Here is a 24,417-nt window from a genome sequence, read left to right as displayed (position 1 = left end):
TTTCAAGGTTTATCCATGTTGTAGCGTTTAAGTACTTTATTCCTTGCCGTGACTGTGTGATGTTCCATTTTATGGGTATGCATGCATGCATGATCAGTCGCTCAGTTGTGTCCAGCTCTTTGCAATCCCATGGGCTGTAACCCATCAGGCTCCTCTATCCATGGGATTTTTCAGGCAAGGATACTAGAGTGGGTTGCCATGTCCTTCTCCAGGGGATCTCCCCAGTCAAAGGGTCAAACCCATGTCTCCTGCATCTCCTGTGTTGACAGGCAGGTTCTTACCACTGAGCCACCTGGGAATCCTTTGTATGGGTATACCACATTTTGTTTATTCTGATGGACAGTTGGGGTTTTTTTCACTCTTTGACTATTATGAATAATGCTGTTACGGACATCTGTGTACAAGCTTTTGTGAACATAATGTTTCATTTCTCTTGGATATATACTTAGAGGTAAAATTACAAGGCAAAATGGTAACTTTATTTTTTGAGAAAATGCCAAACTATTTTTCATAGAAGCAGTACTATTTATGTTCCTACTGGCAATATATGCAGGTTCCAACCTCCATATCCTTGCTGACGCTTTTTATTGTTTCTATTTTTTATTACAGTCATTCTAGTTGTTATGAAGTGATAATCTTATAATTTTGCTTTGCATTTTCCTAGTAATTAATGGTGTTTAGTTCTTTCCATGTTTTTATCATACGCTCTTTGGAGAAATATCTATTCTGATTCTTTGCCAATTTTAACATTAGGTTGTCTTTTTATTTTTGAGTTTTATAAGAGTCATCTGTATAAAATGGATACTAGACCCTTATCAGATGACCCTTATCAGATTTGCAAGTTTTTCTTCCATTCTTTGCACTGTCTTTTTACTTTCTTGATAGTATCCTTTGAAGCAAAAATGTTTTTAATTTTGATGAAATAAAGTTTATCTGTTTTTTCTTTGATTGCTTATGGTTTAGGTGTCAAATCTAAGAATCACTGACTAACCCAACATCATGAAGATTTGCACATGTATTTTCTTTGAGGAATTTTTTAGATTTGTGGTCCATTTTTGTTACTAAATTCAGGTTTGGCTGCTCACTGCTCAAAGGCAAATAATTGAGAAGCAAGTGTCAATAGAAAGGAACGGTGTTTTAAGGACTTCTCTGGTGGTCCAGTGGCTAAGACTCTGTAGCCCAATGCAAGGATCCCAGGTTTGATCCCTGGTCGGGGAACTAGATCCCACATGCCTCAACTAAAAGAGCCTGCATGCTGCAGCTAAGACCTGGCACAGCCAAATAAATAAGTATTTTCAAAAAAGAAAGAAAAGCAAGGTGCTTTAATCAGAAAAGCTGACAATCTGAGGAGAAGGTGGACAATCTGGGGGGAATATGTCCCGAGACCAACTCTGAAGGTTCTGGTCAGCCTTGACAGTTCCTAGAGATGGAAGGTAGGGGAAGAAGGGAGAATCTCAGTGAATCATCAAGGCAGGAGGTTGGGTTCTGCATCTTTCTCCATTGTGTTCAGGCCGCTGACTCTTCAGATGTTATCTTGCCATGTGATCTGCCTGCAAGACTGCTAAGGGGGCTGTTGGGGATAGAGAGCTAGTTATTCTTTAACTACTTAATTCTTTTTTTTAATCTGGGGAAAGAATCAACAGGTTAATTAGGTTCTCTCAAAGTTGGAGGGAAACAGAAATGGGCAAACCGGAAAGGAGCAAAACAGTTGCTTTCAGTTCCCTACGGTCCAACATCATTCCATTTCTGTGGAATTAGGGGCAAAGGTCCATCTTCTATAACTTCTTCATAGAAGAAGTTGACATAGGGAACTATATTCTCAGAGTGGAAGATGTCAGCATTTCTTGGCTGACAGTTTTAGTTGCCTACTTATATAGACAGGCAGAGCAAGCTACAATTACTTTAATGCCCAGAATGATTCAGATTGTTATGGGCAGTAATGTTAATCCCATTCTCTTGAGGCCTGTTCTTGGAATTGTGCTAAACATAGATTCAGTACTGCTCTGAGATGGAGCAGCTTATGTCATGGACACAGTCTGGTTCATCATGCAGTTAGTTTTTTTTTCCCTTTGGTGGCAGTTATAGTATTTCTAAAACAACTCAGGAGTGTGCATCAGACACTGAGTCTGTGACTTTGTTGTCCTAATCATTAACTGCTTGGCTTTATATTTGCGGGGTGAGGGTGCCCTGCAGGGTTCTCCTTAGTTACATTTTGAGTTGTGAGGTTTATGGTGTAAGGTAGGTATCCAACTTCATTCTTTTGCATATAGATATTCAGTTGTCCCAGCACCAGTTTTTGAAAACATTGTTCTCTTCTTCACTGAATTGTCTTGGCACCATTGTCAAAAATCAGTTGGCGATCAATGTATGCTTCACTAGGATCTTGTGCTTAGAACATAAATCAGTAAACTGCTTCCCTCATGGGTGGAGTCTCACTAGGAAAAGAAAGTCACCTTAGTGAGCAGATTGATTTATGTCCTGAAGCAAGCTTCTTATCTCCTTATGAACTTGTTTCTACTCAGAAAATGTTTTGGACCATATTTTGAGGAGTACTGCCCTAGATCTTGGCACTTTAAGTGCCACTGACCAGGAACACCCTAGGCTCTCTCCCAAAGCTACCGGATTAGGATCTGTTTCCAAACAGAGGGCACCCCCCCCCACCCCGCCCCCGGTAATTCACTTGCTCATTAAAGTCTAAGCAGCATGGCTCTGGAATCAGACTCTAAGTGACTTTTAAGATCTATTCTGTAAATACAGGATTAGTTAATGAGTAAGACTTGGAAAAGGGAGAGTAAATGTAAGTGTAGGCAGGATTATAACTGGGACTCATGTGGTAGAAATCCACGAGGGCCTCAGATATGACGGCCTTCAGTAGACATTCTAGTGCCAGTCCAGATCTCAAAGCGTTTCTTTTCACTATTGCACCGGATTTGATGGTTTTTGTTTGCTTGTGAATTATAAAGGAAATTTATAGAGAATAGGTACAGAGAAAATTTAGAGTTATAGAGGAAAGGAGTGGGAGAGGAATAGTAAGACAGAAGACTTTTACAAAGCAGCTTTGGGAAAGAAGCTTACTTTGGTTCAAACTGTTTGTGGAATCACAGTGCGATGCTAGAAGTTGGCAGCAATAGTGCTGTGTCATAAAATCGGAAATCATTGACTATTTGGGTAAATACACCTCTTTGGAAGCTTATTGTATGCAAATGCAAGCACTGTCAGCATCAGGAATTTGCAGGAATTTGTCATGCTGATGTTCCAAGGAAGAGTGGTCTGAGCAAAAGATACAAAAAGAAGTTAGTTACATACCATACTCACTTGACTATTTTGAGGTGAGTGACAATATTGATATGCTACTTAGAATGCTGTCTTCTTTGTTTTCTTGAACATAAACATGAAGGTTTTTATAGATGTACTTAGGAATTGAGGCCTCTGTTCTCTTGTAAGGCTTTAAGATTCTTAGTAGGAATTTCCTGCTGCAGAAAATTTGAAGCTTGGGATAGAATGCTGTTCTGTGCTACAAGCACCATTAATTCAGTTCAGTCACTCAGTCGTGTCCCACTCTTTGTGTCCTCATGGACTGCAGCAGCTCAGGCTTCCCTGTCCATCACCAACTCCCGCAGCTTGCTCAGACTCATGTCCATCGAGTCGGTGATGCCATCCAGCCATCTTTTCCTTCTCCTCCTGCCTTCAATCTTTCCCAGCATCAGGGTCTTTTCAGATGAGTCAGTTCTTCGCATCACGTGGCCAAAGTATTGGAGTTTCAGCTTCAGCATCAGCCCTTCCAATGAAGGACCATTAATTAGGACTATAGATAAAGTTTCTGATCATCTGTAGGATCTGGGTAGAAGGCCTTATTTTCCAATGGTGGTTTTTGTGTGTGTTTATGAAAAAAGTTTTTCATCACTTCAAGCATTTAACTATGAAAGTTACTAAGTTAACTACAAACACTTTAAATATCTATTCAGTAAGATAGGTCTTCTAATAATGTTTATCAGTGTGATTTAATGTTAATTTAAAAATAAAGTTTAGAGATTTCCTTGGTGGTCCGATGGTTACGAATCTGCCTTCCAATGCGGGTGACACAGGTTTGATTGTTGGTCGGGGAACTGAGATCCCACACACCATGGAGCAACTGAGCCCATGCATTGCAACTGCTGAGCCTGCTTGCCACAACTAGAGTGTCTTTGTGCGGCCGTGAAAGATGGGACACACAACACAACAAAGATTGGAGTGTAACAACTAAGACCCGATGCAGCCAAATAAATAAATAAAAATAGTTTAGAATGACAGTACAGTGTCATTAGACTTATCACTGCTTCCACGATTTAATGTAATATATAAGCTGATTGTAGTTTAGCTGAACATTCACCAGTCCTCTGAAATCAGATTTTGACTTAGCAAGTAGACTTTTATCTCAGTACTCCAAATAATAGTTGTAACCGAGGACATCAGAACATCTTTCTATACCTTGCCTTTTCCTGAGTAAACAGGTAGTAACTGAGGTGCCTCCCCTGTGGGTTCCAGCCCAGACCTCTCCTGTAAGTGTAGGGCTGGTCTTTTAACTCAAGCCCGGGAAAGCTTGGATATCCTCTCACCTGTTGCTGTTGAGAAGTTCTGTCACTTTGACCCTGAATGTGAGCCTATCTCAACTTGTATTAAGATTTTCTCTTGACCGTTTTCTACATTTCCCAGCCATTCAAACAGATCTTCTCTATCACCTACAAACCAGTGACATTTTACTCTAAAATCTAAGATGTTTCTGGACTCCAAGCCATTAAAAGTAAAATGCCATTGTCTCCCTCCAAAGAGATGGTCTTTTCTACTTGAACGTGTATCTAGATCTTTGCAGAAGACATGGTGAATGGGAATTTGGCCTTGGACCAATCATCCAGTGTCATGGCATACTGTTCTGAGATGCCATCTACAGATATTAATTATCCAGTGTGGGTCCTCTAATAGCTTTTGACCTCCTGTTGGCTCTACCAGTTGCTTTTTATTTTCCTTCCAGATTCTTAATTATTCCTCTTGGGGTGAGAGAAACTCAGAGGCAACTTTTCTGATTTTTATTTTCCCAAACAGTTAAATACAGAAACATGAGTCTTTCTTTCCTTTCTGTGGACATTTGGAGGACATGATCTTCTGCTCCATTTTAGTTTCAAAGAAATCCTCTCTACATGTTCCTACTTCTAGCACTGTGTAAATGGAAACAAGTTCTAGAAGAGTTGAAGAGGCTGAAAAGCAGCGAGAAGTACAGTCCTCTAAAACATGAGCCCTGAAATCACTTTCTGTTTAGAGAAACTTCAGTTCCAGTGGCTGCTTTTCTGTCTCATCATCTCCCTTGTCAATTATCCAGAGCAGTTGCTTGAAGCCTTTTATTTCTCTCATCAGTCTTCTTTCTCATTCCGTAATGCTTGGAAGATAATCTTGCATTCTACCCCAAAACAGAACAATGGATCTGAACACCCTCAAATTCCCTCCCCGCCCCCCGAGCCTTAAACCAATATGCATATCCATCCTTATTTCCTTCCTGTTTGCCAGGAAAGAAATGTCTTTGAAAGACCAGTCCCTTTAACAGTATTCCTAATCCTGACCCTTTCTACTCAAAGGACCTTGTTCCATCAGTTATCCCCATCCTGTTCTGTATCTTAAAGCTTTTCTCTCCTGGCTCCTTCCACTCTCCAGTGCCCAGTCCTCTCCCACCCTTTTCTTTCCCTCAGTGCTGCTCCTTTTCAGCTCAGAATGTTCGGAAAGAGTCATCCGTAGTCCACTGGTTCTATGTACGCAACTCCCGTTCTTTGCAAGTCCATTCCATTGTTCCTTCATTTTATTCCTTCTCCGAAACTGTTCTTGTCTAGATCTCCAGTGATTTCCCCATTGCCAGTAGAAGCAGTCCTGTTTCTACCTTTGCTCTACCTTTCAGAGACAGTAGTCGTTCTTACTCCTTCACTCAGAGGAAAGTGCCAGGAATTTTCATTTGTATGCTCAGAGTTCAGGTGTGTTAGTTTGATACTGTGAGGCCTCCTCTTGTTTTGCTATGTACTTTCCGATTAAAAGAGACTTTATCACTTGGAACAGCTGAGGTCTCCAGTCAGTGTGGTGGTGGTTACTGTTCTCATGGTTCTAATTGCCAAATTTGTGGTAACTCTTACAGAACCACATGTTTCTCGCTTCCTCCTGTTTATTGTTATTAAACAGAAGTAAAACAATTTATTAAAACTAGTTTAAAAATAGGGCCTTACTTTGTATTTGTGCATAAATCCTATTACCCAGCTTGCTCAGTTTTTGCTCACTGACCTTGGACTTTGAACATCATTTTCAAAAAGGTTTGCCTCTATGGATGTTGAAGTAACCATACCAAGGGATGAGGTACCTTCCAGGGTCTGAATGGGTCCTGAAACATGAGAGGTGCTCAGTATGTACTCATTGAAACATTAATTCCACGAGCAGCCCTGAGATATGCTGTTCCAACCAGAGAGCTGGAAACATAACCCATCTTCTATCCCGGTTGGTTGGTTTGAAAGGCTTAATTGTGAGCAAAATGATTGCCATTGTGGTCCCTCCAAAACTTTAAAAAGCAGTTATTCTTTTCATATATTTCCTGAAGAGAGAAAAACAGTATGAATAGTTTAAAAGTCAAGTTGAATTCACTTGTTGTTCTTACAACCAGGAAAAAAATGATCAGTTTCATTTTTCTGAATTAAAAATTCACATATTTAAATAGTTCGTACTGTGGCTCTCCTCTAAGCCCCTCTGCAGTGTTTCTAGAGATGAGAGTCTTTGCTTCTGGCTTATAGGGAAGACTGATGCCCTGAGCAAGTAGTCAGCCTGTGACCATTTGGTTTTAGAATCTAGTTCAAGAGAACGTTGAGCTCCAAAATCACTGCAGATCGTGACTGCAGCCGTGAATTAAAAGACGCTTATACCTTGGAAGGAAAGTTATGACCAACCTAGACAGCATATTAAAAGCAGAGGCATTACTTTGCCAACAAAGGTCCATCTAGTCAAGGCTATGGTTTTTCCAGTAGTCATGTATGGATATGAAAGCTGGACCATTAAGAAACCTGAGCACTGAAGAATTGATGCTTTTGAACTGTGGTGTTGGAGAAGACTCTTGAGAGTCCCTTGGACTGCAAGGAGATCCAACCAGTCCATCCTAAAGGAGATCAATCCTGGGTGTTCATTGGAAGGACTGATGTTGAAGCTGAAACTCCAGTACTTTGGCCACATGATGCAAAGAACTGACTCATTGGAAAAGACCCTGATGCTGGGAAAGATTGAAGGCAGGAGAAGGGGATGACAGAGGATGAGACAGTTGGATGGCATCACCAACTCAATGGACATGAGTTTGAGTAAACTCGGAGTTGGTGATGGACAGGGAGGCCTGACATGCTGAGGTCCATGGGGTCTCAAAGAGTCAGACATGACTGAGCAACTGGACTGAACTCAGGAGAGCGTGATGGTTTAGTTGGGTTATAGAGTTGCTCTTGAAGATCTGGCCATGACTCTCAGAGGCCAGGGGAAATGTGCTCTTGACCCTGTTTCTTAGTCTGACCTCTGCTCACTGCCAGTGTTGGTCTGTGTATTTAAGTTGTCTGTGCTAATGGAAAAACCGGGCTCGCTCTGCTCTGTTGGTGTCTGTAACGAATCATTTATTTCTCAACTCTTTATAGAGGGACCTATCGGGGCATAAGAACATCGTGGGTTACATTGACTCCAGTATCAACAGTGTGAGTAGCGGTGATGTGTGGGAAGTTCTCATTCTGATGGACTTCTGCAGGGGTAAGTACATGAGCCAGATCGTACACTCTAATTTCTCTAGGACTTTGATTGTCAAGGGTGTGGGGTCATTGCAGTTAACGGGAACTGTACTCTAATGTATGTTGTTCTGGTTTTAAAGATTGGTAAACAAAGAGGCTGAGAGAGACACAGCCTCCTGTGACTTCTTGGTTATTCTTACAGTGGCAGAGATCAGTGGCACAAATACTGGTGGATAATACAGAACTCTATTTTTGTTAGGTTTTGGAAGGTTTGGTGCTTGTACGTGAATGTGGATGTATGAGGATGAGAATGAATGTGTTCTTTGTGATGCTTTAAAACAAATGATGAAGGCACATAATAAAGACCCGACTCCAGATGGACTAAAGAAACAATTCAGCTTCCCTCACTCGTGTGTTCTCTTCTCCACCCACACCACCATCCTTGCACTGGGAGGGAAAGAATCCTTTTTGTCTAATGGAAATGACCCTCCTCTTCTTGCTCCAGTTGTGATTGCCAATAAGGCTCCATTCAAATCATGCTGCTGTTAACAGTAGTTAAGTAGTTGAAAGCTTAGCATTTTGAGCAGTATTTATCTTGGGAAACCCAGGCTGGAGCATGAATGTATTCAGAGTTGACTGTATTTCTTACAGCTGTTGTTCGGAGGTTCAGCTTTTTGGGTCTCAGCAGCTGCCACTTACATTCTTGGGTCACTGTTTCACTGTTTGGTGCCCAGTTTTGTAATCATCCTTGGTTCCACTAACATTTTCCTTGCCTTTGAAGACACTGTCCATAAATTAAATATGTTGCTAATCCTAAAAACATGATGCTAACCAGTAATTTCAGCTTTTACTATAACAGCTGTTACCCTGACTTTATAAAATAGTACCACATTGTTTCCTCCTGCCCATTCCTTTTTGGACAGTTAAATGTTCACAGATGAGGCAGTAGGAGAATCCAGGGAGCTGGGTAATTTTCTAAGCGAGGTCATCAGTCTTTCAGCCCTAGGGATTAAGTGTTGATGTAGCATTTCTGCAGACCAGGCAGCCGGCAGTAAAGCCAGAGAGACCAAGCTGTTCCTAAAATACAGGCTATCAAACTGTCTTCTTCCTCCTCCTGGGGTCTATTGTGCAATCTGATTCTTACTAAAAGATACAGCAAGTTGAACCTGTGGCCCCATCTGATGCACAACAGGGACAGTATAAACAGGCAACCAGAGCCAGGACCATGTTGTCAGTTCTGCTGCTAATCTTGAAGACAGAATGAGGGCAACTCACATCTGAGCTGCTTTATAAAATGAAGAAACTGTTTTGAAGCAGTAGAAAACAGGTCGCAGGCTGGGAATCAAGATACTGGGGTTTAATCCTGGCTCAGCCAGTAATTAGCCGAATCCAGGTTGCTCCTCTGTGGACAGCCATTCATTCTCTTGAATAAGTGAAGGGGCTGAATGTTTATTACCTTTCCTCTGCTCTGCACCCCTTTCAGGAGGCCAAGTGGTCAACCTGATGAACCAGCGCCTGCAAACAGGTTTTACAGAAAATGAAGTACTCCAGATATTTTGTGACACCTGTGAAGCTGTCGCCCGCCTGCATCAGTGCAAAACTCCTATTATCCACCGTGACCTGAAGGTAACAGATCACCCTGAAGCTTTCTTACGGAGTATTTTCTACTTGCTCCAGGAGTGGGGTAAATGTTATGGGGGTATGGGAAAAGCATCAGGCTTGGTACCAAATTATGAGAGGGGAGAGAAAGCACAGAGAAAAAAATAAATAGCAGAACAGTACAGTATAATACAGCTTCCCAAATGGTACTAGTGGTAAAGAACCCGCCTGCCAGTGTGGGAGACATAAGAGATGCAAGTTGGATCCCTGGGTGGGGAAGATCCCCTGGAAGAGGACATGGCAACCCACTTCAGTACTCTTGCCTAGCGAATCCCATGGACAGAGGAGCCTGAGGGGCTACGGTCCATAGGGTGACAAAGAGTCAGACCCAACTAAAGCAGATTAGCATGCATGCTCATACAGTACAATACAGTATCAATTTTATTGTTAAGTAGCTTTCAGAAGTTCTTTATAATCATCAAATGCCTGAACACATCTTTGTTGTTTTTCCTAATAAGCTCCCAAATTCACTTTTTTAGGGTCATGAAGAATAATATGCTAATTTAAAGTTTGTAAACAGCAGTGTCTAGTCTTTAAAGTCTATTTTATATTTTGTAAAATCCATTAATTGATAATTTAAAAATTTTGTCCTGCTAATTACTGTTCCCTTGCACTGGACCTTTCAAACTGTAATCACTTGACAATGTTTGTTGAATGGAATTGGCACCTGGTTAGGATTCACTGGCATCTTTGGAACACTGACTATGTGCCATGTACTCTGTAAGACACTGTATGTGCACTGTCTCTTGTGTAAGAGACTTTCTTCTTTACATTTTATGGTCAGTGAAACTTAGGAGCAGAGAGGTTATGTGACTTAACTAAGGTCATATAACTAGGAAGGAACAGTACCAGAACTTGAATCCAGCTCTTCTAATTCTAAATTGCAATGTCTTTTGATTATACTTACATTTCAAGAAACATGCTTCATGGCTAATATTTACATCAGCGTCCTCTACCATGCTTGTTAAATGCAGGCTGCTGGGTTCCCCACTGAATCTTTTGGGCCACAGTGTTTGTGATGGTACCAGGGAAGCCTGGGAGTTTTTATCTTAGGCACCGCAGGTGGCTTTTGTATATTTTAAAGTTTGAGGATCACAGTAATCACAGTAGCATACTAGCTTTTCTGTTATGACAGTGTTTTTTAGTTTGTTTTAATTAAGATATAGTTCACATACCATAAAATTTACTCCTTTAGAATGTACACGTTGGTGGGTTTTAATGTATTTACAAGGGTGTGCAACCATTACCATTGTCTAATTCCAGAAAATTTCATCTCCCTTCACTACTACCCCAAAAGCTTCATCAAAAATTTCATCACCAAAAAAAAAATAAATTTCATCACCACCACCCTCAAAAGCCTGTACCCATTAGGGGTCACTTCTCATTCTTCCCTTAGCCCTGCCAACCACCAGTCTACTTTCTGTTGCTTATTCCAGACATTTCATCTAAATGGGCTTGTATGATATGTGACCTCTTTCAAAAGCAGTGTTTTCAAGGTTCATGTATATTGTAGCATATATCAGTACTGCATTCTTTTTGTGATAACATCCCATTGTGCAGACATATCACATTTTGTTAATTACTCAGTTAGTGGACATCTGAGTTGTTTCTGCTGTAGCTATTATGACTCAGGCTATTGTGAACATTCATGTACTAGGTTTCACATGAGTGCATAGTTTCAGTTCTCTTGGGTACACACCTTGGAGAGGAATTGCTGGATCATATGCTTACTCTAACTTTTTGAGGAACTGCCAGCCTGTTTTCCAAAGGAACTGCACTATTTTACATCCTGCCAGCAACTCACAAGGTTCCAATTTCTTCACACTAACACATGTTTTTTCCCTATTTTATTTTTCTGTCCTATTGAGTCCAAAGTCTCCAAATGCCTTAGACAGCCTTCTCCAGTGTACCTCTGCTCACAGACAGCCCCTTTTCTGAGCAGAATAAGTATACATCCGTGAATATTGTGAGCCTCACGTCATACAAAACATAATTCTGTGCAGACAATGCAGATACAACATGGTCCCTATGCTCATGATGTAAAAGTATTGGTGAGAGCATATAAGTGAAATATTTGGAACTGAAACTTAAAGAAATGAAATACAAAACTCTATAGAACAAAGTGGTGAAGAGGCTCAAGTCTCTTAGTATGTGGTCAGATAATGGGATCTGGCAGTGGTGGTTGGGATCTTCTGGAAATGTTGAATTTTGAAGGACTGGTGGGATACGGGTGGTCACAGAGAGGCTGAAGAGTATTTCAGGCAGAGAGTAGGGCCTAAGGACTGCCGAGGGGAGGAAACAAGCAGGTGTTTGAAGATGAGGAGGTGGGTAAGGGCCTGGTACCTGGCTAGTTACAGAGCAGGCCAAAGTGAGTACAGGCTACTGCTCTAAGAATGTAATGACACTCCTTTTTTTTTTTTTAATACACTTGATTTACAGTGTTGTGTTAGTTTCAGGTGATGACACTTTTTTCCTAGTTGTCTTAACATTGAGTGAAATTCTTGGGCCTGTTAGTGTATATTTCAAAATAAGCAATGGTACCAACATTTTAGGACCTGATCTTTGTCCCTGCCACATGTCTTGAAGAAGAGTTTGCGAGGGGCCAAGAAAAGGGTTGGAGAAGTGTGGCCTGGCTGTATCAGCACTGCTTCTGTGACCTGTATGAGCTCGGGTCCCTCCGGAGTCCCATTCCACCCCTCCATGTCAGATGGGGTTCGATTTCATATGAGAACTCTGGTTCTATAGCCACGTAACTGGTACCGACCGAGTTGTAAGCTCTGTGAGTAATAAGCATCCTTCATATTTCCAGATGTACAGGACATGTTTCCATCTCCGACTTGTTCTCCTCCCGTTTCCATCCCCGTCTTGCTCTCCTCCCTGTAGTCTTTGACTCCTTTGTGACTTTTCCCTGACCTCATGTTCTCCTGGACCCTCAGGCTCCTGGGTTGTTCCTCCCATTCACTTGGCCTCAGAGCCTCAGCTTCCTCTGTGCAGTGGAGACAACAGCACCGGCCTTGTTAGGGCCCAGATGGGGCTAAAAGAGAACATGCGAGTCAGTGAGCGGGCACATCCTTGGCTCAGAAAATTCTGAGCGGACACCTAGGAAGGTGAGAGCAAGGAAGAGGCCAAGAGGACCACAGAGCATTGTTTTAGAGAGTGCTACTTGTACGTTTTTAAACAAAGTCTTCCTTCATTGTCACTTTTTCAACATTTATTGGACTAAACAAGGCCTCAATGATCATCACTTCACACCCATAAATAGCACCTGCCCAATTTCTGGGTGACCGGCACATTAGTGCCCCGTGGTGCTGCCTTGAGGTGGTGGAGAAGGTCGCCCATGACGGCAGCCTGAGGCAGAGTTCAGCATCTTGCCTGGGGACACGGTAGGTGGTTGGTCTCAAGCAACTAGAGCCCAGACTCTTCCCTCACTGCTCTGAACAGCCTGTGAGATGTCTCAGCAGAGGACGTGGGAGCACACTGGAATCTGAGGGTGAGACCAGGCCATGAGTGAGTGGCTGCTTCACTGTCTTCTCAGACTGCCTTAGGCCCTGGCCCTTGCCCCTCCGTCACCCATCACTCAGGGCTAGGAACGCAGTAATTGCGTTCAGTCAGTATTGAAGACCACCAAGTATGCCGCTGGTTTGCCACATGTGGTTCAGGAGACTTTGTTTCCTCTTCTCCTTGACCTTGGAAACAAAACGTTCATAGGGGCCACTGGAAGGACATCCTGTGATTGGTCTAGAGGAGTCCTGTTGCTGTTGATTTTAGTCATTGATTCCTACCTGTTTTTTTTTTTTTTTGATAATGCTTTCCCAAACTCCCCAAATCTAGGTGCCATCTAGACGCTTTTGCTGGCCTGTTAGATTCTGTTGATTTCTACTACTGTGTGCTTGGCGGGCAGTCACATCTGCCTGCTGCAGTGCCAGCTTGCTAGGCAGGAGTGAGAAGTCCCCTGGACCTCCTGTTGCCCTGTCTCTGTCATTGCGTCACAAGGCCTTGGCCACTCTGCACTCCCTACCATGCAGTGTCCAGAGCCAAGAAGTTCTTTCTTCTCCTCTTGGTCAGAGAACGTGCCTGTGGCCAGTCTCTCGGTTGCTTCTGTGTGACCCGAGTTTCCACGTGATGAGGAGGCGCCCTTGGGAGTAAGTCCATGGGACACAGGAAGGAGCGCAGACCAGGCTAGCTGTGGACCCCCGTGCTGAGCCAGTGCCACCCTGTGGGGAACTGAGAGGCCCCTCTTGCCCTGCCCACCACGTGTGTGGTCTTTCTTTCAAATTCCAGAGAGGACATAAGCTGACAGCAGTCCCTGTCCTTAAGCAGCGTGTGTTCTAAAAAATAACCAAAACAGAAGTTCTGGTCTTTACTGAATGTTTCTCCTCAAATACATTATTTTACATTTTCAGTATTTCCTCCCTTTTTTAAATTGTCTCTCTGAGAATTGATAGAGATCTTCATTGCGAATAATAGAATTGTGTTCCTGGGAAGGTCACGTAAGTCAGCGCTTTTCTTTTACCAACAGGGAATCCTCTGCTCAGAAAGGCTGTGACCTGCACAGCAAACTCATTGATCAGACCAGAACAAAGGCCAAGGTTTTTGACCCTCTAGGTGGTTTCTGTTTGTTTGGTTTTTGCTATATTTTACCATGCTGTTTGCCTAAGCATTTAAGAAAGAGGATAAAAGGGTTAAGCCTTAGTAAGTACATTTTAGGTTGAAAAGTCTTGAATGTCTCCTCATCTGTCAGAAAAGAGATTTTGGATCTCATGAAGTACAGTAGGATGAAGATTCTTGTCCTATTTTTAGAATCACAGGTTGGAAAACCTGCATTCACCGAGTGCTCCACAATTTTCAGTGGTAATAAACTCTGTGGCAGAAATGCCTGGATGCTGTTTTGTTTGGGATATCAAGATGAAGAGGTCAGGAGGAGCTGGCTTTCTAGATGTTTTATTTGAAGCTGTGAGCAGAGTTCAGGAGTGACAGCTTTAATAATCCTCTCAGGCTGATTGCGGAATAAGGTCAGTAGCTTAAACGCTCAACAAGCTTCTAGATGGGAGGTTGTGAGCAATGGTAACCAGTGTTCACCTGACTTCCTAAAGGACATGGCCACAAAGTCACCACGCAGGTTCTCTGAAGCTTCCAGACGCTGGTGTATGACCCTCCAGTTGGTTGTCGCCCTTCCTCACTGAATCCTTCTTGGCCCCGGTCATCTCACACTTGGACAGTCGTACCCTCGTTGTCTCCCTTCTGTCATGTCACTGCAGCCGGGGAGGGTGCAGTCCCTGCGGTGTGGCAGCCTGAGCCCAAGTGCCCTTGGAGCCCTGTGACCTCTGCCTGCACTCCGTTCTCTCACGTGTCAGGCGGGACAGTGAGGCCTTGGAAGAACGTCATGAAATACGTGGGGCAGCGTTGGGCCCCACGTAGTAAGTGCTGCTAGCTGCTGACACCATTTTGTTACTCTCATCCCCCCACGCCTTCCTGTTCTTGGTTCCACTTAACCTGCGTCTTGCACTTTCTCCAAGGCCCAGCTGTATCTCGTCTCCTCATTCACGAGAGTGCTAGCCCGTGGTATGTCCGGTCCCATGTTTTTAGTTTTCCAATCCCCAGCACGGTGCTGCCCCAGCCACAGAGGCCTGTCTCTGCTTCCGTCTCCTTCAGTCTCCCTACAGGTGCTCTCACCGCCGCGCCTTCTGCTGGCCGGTCTCTAATGAGAATGCTCATCCCCCAGATTGTTCATGGTGGCTCCCCTCACCAGAGTGACCTTGCCTGAATGTGCTGTTTACAGTGGCATCCATCTTAACTGACATATATTTAACCTGCTGAGGTTTTTTCCCACAATATTTATCAGTACCAGGCAATTATACTTTTTTTTTTAAATCAGCTGGACCCTAAGCTCCAGTCACAGCCTTATTTGCAGAATTTAGAAAAGTACTTGGCACATAATAGGTGGTAGTAGGAGTTCAAATGTATTTCTCTAATAAAGAAATGATCTTACATGTGCACAGGGAGACTTATAGTGTGCTTTCATGGTCATTCTCTTCCTTGTTTCATAAGAACAGTAATAGAATTATTACCAGCTTTACTTTACAGATAAGAAACCTGCCCAAAGAGGTGTAAAGGTTTATTCAAGGCCAAACGTCTGAAATAGTCCCCAAGGTCTTCTGAACCCCAAATCCAACGTGGTTGCCACACATTGTGCTCTGTGCTAAGTGCTTTGTTAGTGACGGTGCTGGCGACGATGGAGGGCAGCAGCCGCCTGCGCTTGGAGGTTGTCACTGGCGTCACAGGTCACAGGCACAGACGGCGAGGGGGCGGAGCTGTGGCTGCTGCCAGGCGATTTCACCGTCGTAATCTCACCTGATCCTCCCCACAGAATTTCACTGTGGCCAAAGCAGGAATTACTGTTCTCATCTGCATCGATAGTTCTTTGATATTTCTCAGGCTTTCACTCCATTGATATCTCTGGTTCTCTTGAACACACCCTTAATTTCTAACTGGTTTTCCTATGAATATAGTTCTATACAGTGGTATCTTGGGAGGGAGGGAGGCAGGGTGGGGACCAGGTTAAATGTAGCATAATTCCTGAGTTCCGTCAGTCAAACTAACCAGAAATACAAACCAAGTTTTTAAGGTCTGGGTGGAAAACAAGAACAAAACCTCATTGTGCATCATCTTTATTCTGTCCTTTGTCTACTCAGTTTTCCTCCCTTCCCCAACACTGATTTTGGTCCCTAGAATGCCCTTGTTTGTGTTTTGATATGAGTTGACTGTTCAGTTTTCTAGATTGTATATTCTAGGATTAGAAGTATAGCATTTGATTTGGGAAGGGACTACTCACATCCAGTAGGAGAAGCATGGTTTCATACGGTCCCTGTAGGGTGGCAGAGGCCAGCAAGGAAGGTTGTTGCTGACAGACACTGAATAAAGGAGTTAGAGGTCCCTTATGTGTGTAAAATATTGGGCTGGGTATTTTAAGGGACACGTGGGCAGAATATAATTATAGACCAGAGGTGTCAATTTCTCTTCAAAGGGCCAAAGAATAAATATTTTAGGCTCGTCAGCTGTATAGGCTCTGTCTCAACTACTTGACCCTGCTGTTGGAGTGCAAAAACAGCCATAGACAAGAGGCCAAGTAACCTATGGGCATGGCTTGGTTTGGCCAGGTCTCACTTTGTCAACCCTTTCTAGCGGTAGTAAGTTCTGTAGACTTTTGTAGGGTGGCCAGGGAGTGTTTTCCTGAGGAGTTATGACTTGAGCAAGGCCTTGAAGAATGGCTAGGAGTTGACTAGCAGAGAGGGAGCCATTGAATAAAAAGACAAACTAGTCATTGTAGGAAATGCTTAGGAAACATTGAGCAAATCAGCCTACTATTGTTTGGACATTTGGTTCCTCATTGACTGGATTCCTATTATAGGGGCATTTCTGAACTTAAAGAATTAAGAAACCCCGTCCTTAGCTTGTATCCAGGACATTGGGTGAGCGTAGTCATCTCTACCAGGTAGGAGGGTGGAAATGGGGGCGCTTTGAGTAATTATTCTGCCTCCTGCCCTGGCAGAAGGGCAATTACCTCTCTTTCTCTAGAGTTGGATTGCCTAGGTGCACTTCCTTGCTTAATCACTGTGAGCCTCATTTTCTCTGTCTGTATAATGGGGTCATTATTATATTGTTACTGTAAGGATTGAATGAGATAATCCACGTAAAGTGATGAGACAATCAGTAAATAGTAGCTATTCTTTTTAAAACCTCTAAATTCCATTGGAAATATTAGTGTTGCCTTGTTGGAATTATTTTAGATTCCTGAAGTGAGTATATGTTCAGGGTAGCTTGACTGTTTCACTTTGTGTAAGTAGATTAATCTGATGAGCATTATAAAAAGCTGTAGATGGTAGAAATATTTGCCTGATTCAGTCTTATCTTTGGGGAACAAGTCTCTCCTAAGAATTCTTAACCACAAGAGCATATCCACCCAAGTTTATGGTCATAGTTCACATTGCTTGGGTGGCTAAAAACCCCAAGGTCAAAACTGTAGTGCCTACAATTTTGTGAAGTGATTGTAGGTTATTAGTTCCCTAGGTGCATAAGTATGTTATTCCTGGAGGAATAATAGACCTTAAACTCAGGCCTCTTAAGGCTTCCCACAGATGAATTCCAAGGAACACGAATTAACAACAATGACAAAACCCCTCACAATAATATATCGTGAGTGATACTCAGTTGGAATAAGGAATAATAAACTGTAGAGTCAGTTTTCAAAGACTTTAGGTATTATATTTATAAAATGCAGACTATAAACATTTTTATAATATATAATCCTAGAAAAATTAAAAGAAAGTATAGAAACAAGAGACATCATAATTGAAAAGATATTTTTAAAAGAACTACTAGTAGTAGGGTCCTGGGTATTTGGTGGCTTCTGTCTTATTTCCGATAGCCTCTCTCTCTCTCTCTCTCTCTCACACACACACACACACACACTGTCCTATGTATTTCTCCTTTTCAGTTTATTCCATTCAACAAACATTTTCTATTCCAAGCATTATGTTAGGCATTGGTAGAGAAGATGACAAATATCTTTGCTTGTCCTTAAGGAGCTTCTAGTGTACTCTTACCTTTGTTTTCCAAAGGTGATCAGTCTTTGGAAGGCTGAAGACAAAAGATAATGGAGGCCACAGATTTATTGACCTAACAAGATTTTTTGGCTACCATTTTACTGCCCACACATAGCCAGGTCTGTCCTCCAGCACACCAGTCAGCTCAGTTCACCTCTGCCAAAAAGTAATGCATCTTGAGTACAGTAGTGCCCATGTTTTGGAGTTGTTATATCTTTGGCAGACTCCTTTGACACCAAGAATTTCTCTAGATTCTGGTCTTTGGAAGCTCACTCCTACCCAGAACTCCTAACTCACTGCCCAGAGAATACACCTACAAAAATAGAAGGATGGTACTTTGAGAACTGTGCATTTGCCCACAGGCCTTTGAGAAATAACTTTGAGAAATAATAATCATTTTGAGAAATAACTAAAATACAGGAAATATTTATTAGTTCAGAAAATCCTAACCTACCATGGTAAAGAAACTGATATGTATGTTTAGAAGGTCTAAATGAAATCACTGATACCAGGAAGAACCAAGTACTGAAGGAATGTAGGGAAAGGGTGACATTTTTCTGAGGATGGCTTCAAGGAGGAAATGGCATTTGAACTAGAGTGGTTCAGACAGTAAACAATCTGTCTGCAATGTGGGAGACCCAGGTTCAATCCCTGGGTTGGGAAGATCCCCTGGAGAAGGGGATTGCTACCCACTCCCATATTCTTGCCTGGAGAATCCCATGGACAGAGGAGCTTGGTGGGCTTTTAGTCCATGGGGTCGCAGAGTCAATCATGACTGAGCTACTAACAGTTTCCCTTTCACTTTTGAAAGATGAATGGGATTTTGATAGTTGGGTAAGGAGCTGGTAATCATTGGAAGCACTCTAGACTGAAAAAAAGGCAGGAGAAAAGATACAGTCTTGAAAGTACTGTAGGAGGACTGTTTCTGCAAAGGTGAGAAGTTTGGCTAGAAATCTAGATAAATGGAACTCTTTGCTTTCCCACTGTGGAATTTCCTCTTCAGCACTCTGCCTCCCACTCTAATTTTCCCCTGTTACTGTGCATCTTTTTTTATTTCACTTGGAATGACCCCTGTTGATATACTTGAAGGAGAATAACTTTCCTATGCACATTAATGAGATTATCAGAAATAAAACCTGTATGTGTAATGTACACCAAATTTTCAAACCAGTATTAAATGATATCTTGGAATGGGTGTTGTGCAATGTTTTTCAGGTTGAGAATATTCTCTTGCATGACCGAGGCCACTATGTCCTGTGTGACTTTGGAAGTGCTACCAACAAATTCCAGAATCCACAAACGGAAGGAGTCAATGCAGTAGAAGATGAGATTAAGAAGTAAGCTTTTCCTCCTTTCTCGGAGTTTTATCCATTATCGGATCAGCAGTTTTACTTTCAACTTATGATTGAGAGGGTCAGGGTGAAAAGACAATGGTGCCAGTCAGTTGCCCCTCCTCTCAGAACATCAAATTGGTGGTTGGGTTGTTTGATTTTTAGGTGGAGGATAGGGAGGGGATTCACAATCATTGATCAGTGGAGTAAAACGAAGGAATTTTATAGCACTTTGTCAATGGTCCTATGGTCCATAGATCTTTTGATTTTCATCCCAGAGCCCTTAAAAAGGTGCACACGCCATGGAAGTACTGTGATGTCTTTCAGTGGGATCACAGCAGCTGTGACATTACCAGTCAGCTGGTTGTGCTTTTTACTGAACCCTAAATTGGTGTTTATTTCTTCCTGCTCATAAGGAGCTAACCTGCAATTTAGTGGAATTAATGGTGAGTAGGGCTATTAAAGTCTCTACAGACATTGAATCACTGACTTCCATGAGAAACAGCTTCTTTAGATTTGTTACTCCAGTAAGAACCTGGGCCGTTTTCCCCTGTTGTCCAGAGTGTTAGATTTTTCCGAGGCAGCAGCACTGACTATTACTGCTAACAAATCAGCAGTGTAGAGTGCGCCGGTATCCTGATCCTTTCCTGCTTCACCTTTGGCAACCCAGCCTGGGGCAGGAGGACTTCTGGTCCAAGGCGCTGATGGGCATCTAAGCCACAGAGCCCTCTGGGCTCCAGAGGCTCAAGCAGCACAAATTGTAGGCTTGTTATCACTAACTCTCACTTTGAAGATAAACTTCGACTTCTCTTTTCTTGAGCCAGAGAAGAGAGAAAAGCTATTCTCTCAGCCCTATTCCATCAGCAAAGATCCATCCACCTCCGGGCCCACTTCCTGCCTAGCCAGGGCCCATTTTCTATCCTGAGCGTCCCAGCCAGTGTCACATCTCTGTGTCGAGTCGCGTCTAAGGAGTTTACTGTATATTTTAAAAAACAAACCAGCCAAATATAGTGTCAGACAATAAGGATTTATAGGAGACAGTTTTGTTATTTAGGGACCCATGGAAAGTTGCTTTTAGGGTTTATTTAAAGCCTTAGTGACTGCATCCACCTGTCTTAGAGAGGGAAGACGGCGGCCTGAGGGCGTGGTGTGTGCCGAGGATAGCTCTTCATTCCACCTGCACTCAACGTCCCGTGCTCTCTTCTCCCGAGTGCTCCCAGGGAACTTGACTCTACTAATACATGTATTTTTTAAAAAGTATTCTGCTACCCCTGGTTTTTAATTATAGCACTGACATATTTAACAAAAAATTAATCTCTTGATTGTAGGTACACAACGCTGTCCTATCGTGCACCGGAGATGGTCAACCTGTACAGTGGCAAGGTCATCACTACGAAGGCAGACATTTGGGTAGGTGTCAACTAACCTATCCGCATCTCAGATGTCAGTAGTCTTGGCTGTAAACTCTCCAGCCTCATCCAGACAGTGCCGTAGCCAGAGTGGCCACTGTACCACATCCCTGCCTACTTACCCCTCAGGGTTATTCTTGCCTCAAGGTGATCAGCCACTGCTTCTTGAAGCCTGTCAAGGACAATGACTTCAGGCCTCTGGGAAAGTTATTCAGGTCACCTGCCCATTACTTAGGTGGTTTTCACATGTGTTACTAGTTCTTAAGGGCAGAACCAGTGGAATACTTGTTCTCTTTTGAAGCACAATTGGGTAATGATGGTAGAAATAATCTGACAAGTAAATAGTGATGTTGGGTTCTAAATTCAAGTTTCGAATAGGTTAATAATGCCTAGTGTTTAGATCGGCTAGTAAATGTGGATGGTGCCAGTATCTCTCAGTAATCCCATTTTCAGTTATGGTAAATAAACCTCTAGTAGCACTCCGCTTCTCTTATTTTTCAGGCTCTGGGATGTTTGTTGTATAAATTATGTTACTTCACTTTGCCATTTGGGGAGAGTCAAGTGGCAATTTGTGATGGCAACTTCACAATTCCTGATAACTCTCGATATTCCCAAGACATGCACTGCCTAATTAGTAAGTATTTTAAGGTTCTGGTTTCATATTTTTACTTCTGATCTCTAGAAATGGAATGGAAGATAAAGGGGTTAGATTCCAGGAGTGATTAGTTGGATGGAAAAATAAAGAAATCAATTGATAATGGTTGGTTGCTCAAAGATCATGTAACGGTGTTGAGTTAGAGTTATGAATCTTTTTGCCACTTGGTTTCACACCTGGGCTGGCCACCCAAGCAGAAATCCTTACTGGGCTTTGAGCATTGCAAAACATTGCTCTGCTCTCTTGGAGTCTGTATGAAAGCTCTGGTATCAAAGGAGTCCAGCTGACTCAGATCAAGTGATAAAAATTCATCTTTGCAAAACTGGAAGCAACTCAAATTAAAATGATGGCAATGCATTGGCTGAAGTGAATTCATAATTGAGACTATACCTCAGTGGAACTAGTTTTTTCCTCTCATTTAGGTTCAACACTGGATTTTGATAAGAAGCATTTAAACTCAATGTTTTAAAAGATTTTAAGATTCCTCATTCTTTTGTATCTTCATAGTAAGCATATGAACTAATGTTCATTAATAAGATGGCAGAGTAAGTAATCTTTACTCAAACCCCTGTACTGGAATGCTGAAGTAACAGATTTTCATTATATTTTTACTTTGGTCAAGACGTTCAGTATCTATATTTTAACAGTCACAGACTGTAAATCCTAAATGGGGATGCGCTGGAGAAAATAGACGAAGCCAGTGTGAGTGCAGCATCTGACATTTGTTGAAGGCCTACTTGTACCTCATTTAATTCTTAAAACCCTATATAGTAAATATAATTATCGCTATTATACAAACAAGGAAACAGTACCTCAACAAGTATAGGTATTGTACCCAAGTTAAGATAGTTTTAGCTTCTAAGTGACCACCTGTTCCGTTATACCAGTTTTATCAATTAATCTCTTCTGTTTATTAATATAAAAGTAGGGCAATATTTGAAGAAATGGAGTATGGTATTTAATGGTTGTTGGATTGTTTTCAGGGGTAAAGCATTATATCTGTGCTAAAATGGCAGCTTTATAAATGAGCTTGGAAAGAAATATGGAAAAAATGGCCAAATTTGTTGCTAGAATGATAGTATTTTTTGATAGTTTTTTTTTAACTTCTGTGCAACAAATTTGTATTAGGAAAAACAACTCTTTATGAATGTGTATACTATGGCATCTTTCCTACACTCTGATCTGTTTCACTTTACAAACTATTGGAAGAGTCCACTGTCACCCTAACACACGTCTAAAAGTACATTTCCATCATTCCCCACTCCATACCCTTTCACTTCCAGCGCAAGGTTCCCCCTCTTTTCAGTTTCTGTCAGGGGTGTCACCATTCAAGTCTAGATGACTGAAATGTGACATTTTCTTTGGATCTGGCCAGCAAGAAAAAAAGAGAGTCAGTCATTTCCTAAGTGGCACTCATGCTTTCTTTGAAGTTTCTCCTGTTTTCATGACATTCTCTCTGTTCTCATCACTGCCACCATAATACATTCCAAGCTTGTCAGCTCATGCGTGTACTGCTAAACTGGCTACCAGCCTCTCCCCTCCTCCCATCTGTCCAGCGCACCTCACTATGAGATTAATCTTATAAAATGTCACCCTATCACATCCCTGTTCAGTAAACCTCATGCTTGCCAATGGTCCCACATATTCTGGTTTCATTCTCCCCACCTTATTTCCCTTTATTCTCTGACGAGGAAGCCTCTGCCCTGTCTTCTTGGCTCATCTATTCCTTGCAACAAAGCGTTCTCTTGCCTTTCTCCCAGTCCATTTTTGCTCAGACTGTTTTCTTACCTGGAATTCTTTTTTTCTGTGTTTCCCCTGACTCACTAAATTTTTTCCTGCCGTCAAGGACCAGCTCAGCTCCTGCCTCTTCTGCAGAGCCCTTCACCAGGACGCAGTCTCATCAGTCTTTTCTCAACTTAGTGTCCAAACCACTCATTTGATTACTTAAGCAATACATTGCCTTACATTACTGTTTGTATGTGTATGTGTGTGTGTGTGTCTTCTCAATATTTTTTTTTGCCTCGGGGATTTTTCCAGCTTCAGAAAGGGCAAAAGCTTAAAGGACTGGAGACAGACACGTGATCTATAGATCACGGTAAAGGTAGAGATGTATTGTTATCTTGCAATTTCTTTTAGATGGGAAACCAGCTAATACCTCCAACAAAAGAATAATAAGTAAACTCTTGAAATTTGAGTTTAGGTTATAATTATTAAGAACAGTCATTTGAAAAAAAAAAAGAACAGTCATTTGTCTAGCTGACAGTATGAAAGGAGGAGGCCAGAATTTCCTAGGAACCAGAAGATGAATGTGTTAACTTCCACATTGAGAACTTGAGTCCCTGTTGTGCAGTGCACAGAACTTGAACTTAAAGTATTTTTGTTACAATTCAAAAGCATTATTTTCTTGCGGATATTTAAAATTTTAAGAAAGTCAGCGCTTCCCTTTCTGAGAGGGGAGGCAGAGGGCTAATTGCCCTCTCTTACTTTTCTGAGAAGTAATTTTAAAACAACAGAATTTTGGTAATAGAGAAATTATGCCTCTTAGCTACTCCAATAACTCTTCGGGTATCATTAAACAAGTTCATGTATGTTTATCTTAGGGTATATGTTGGAACCAGACCCTGACAAAAGACCGGATATTTACCAGGTTTCCTACTTCTCATTTAAACTACTCAAGAAAGAATGCCCAATTCCAAATGTACAGGTATGTGAGAGGTACTTTTTAGGGGAAGTAAACATGATTGAATTGTCCTTTAGTGTTCCTGGGGTATTAGTCAGCTGTTTAAAATGAATGTAAGTGTTCCTTGCTTTACCTAGTAAGGGGCATTCAAACAAAGCTAACTATGAAGCAGTTGCTATAAATAGAATCCAATTTTCCCATAGAATTTAATTAGAAAACTGAGGCAATTACACACACATACACCCAAGCACCCTAGGAATTGAGTTCAACACTTTGGGTGAAGATTGACCAGCCTTAACCGTCAGCAGTCACCGTTGCCTGAG

The 24,417-nt window shown here is 42.0% G+C and overlaps 1 protein-coding gene across 24 annotated transcripts in view; it reads left to right on the top strand.

Moving 5' to 3' along the window:
* The window catches only part of AAK1 (AP2 associated kinase 1), a 163,468-nt gene that overhangs the window by 83,812 nt on the left and 55,239 nt on the right, over positions 1-24,417 (top strand). For all 24 annotated transcript variants that reach the window (XM_043468986.1, XM_043468985.1, XM_043468991.1 and 21 more), the window contains exons 4-9: positions 7,671-7,779; positions 9,241-9,383; positions 19,235-19,356; positions 20,679-20,760; positions 21,261-21,393; positions 24,015-24,118. In XM_043468986.1, the coding sequence (XP_043324921.1) occupies positions 7,671-7,779; positions 9,241-9,383; positions 19,235-19,356; positions 20,679-20,760; positions 21,261-21,393; positions 24,015-24,118 (693 nt within the window). The remainder of the gene's footprint in view (positions 1-7,670; positions 7,780-9,240; positions 9,384-19,234; positions 19,357-20,678; positions 20,761-21,260; positions 21,394-24,014; positions 24,119-24,417) is intronic.

Source organism: Cervus canadensis, chromosome 5 (assembly GCF_019320065.1).
Source record: "Cervus canadensis isolate Bull #8, Minnesota chromosome 5, ASM1932006v1, whole genome shotgun sequence".
Lineage (NCBI taxonomy): Eukaryota > Metazoa > Chordata > Mammalia > Artiodactyla > Cervidae > Cervus > Cervus canadensis.
Note: the sequence above shows the minus strand (reverse complement) of the source record. Positions and strands in the feature narration are given on the sequence as shown.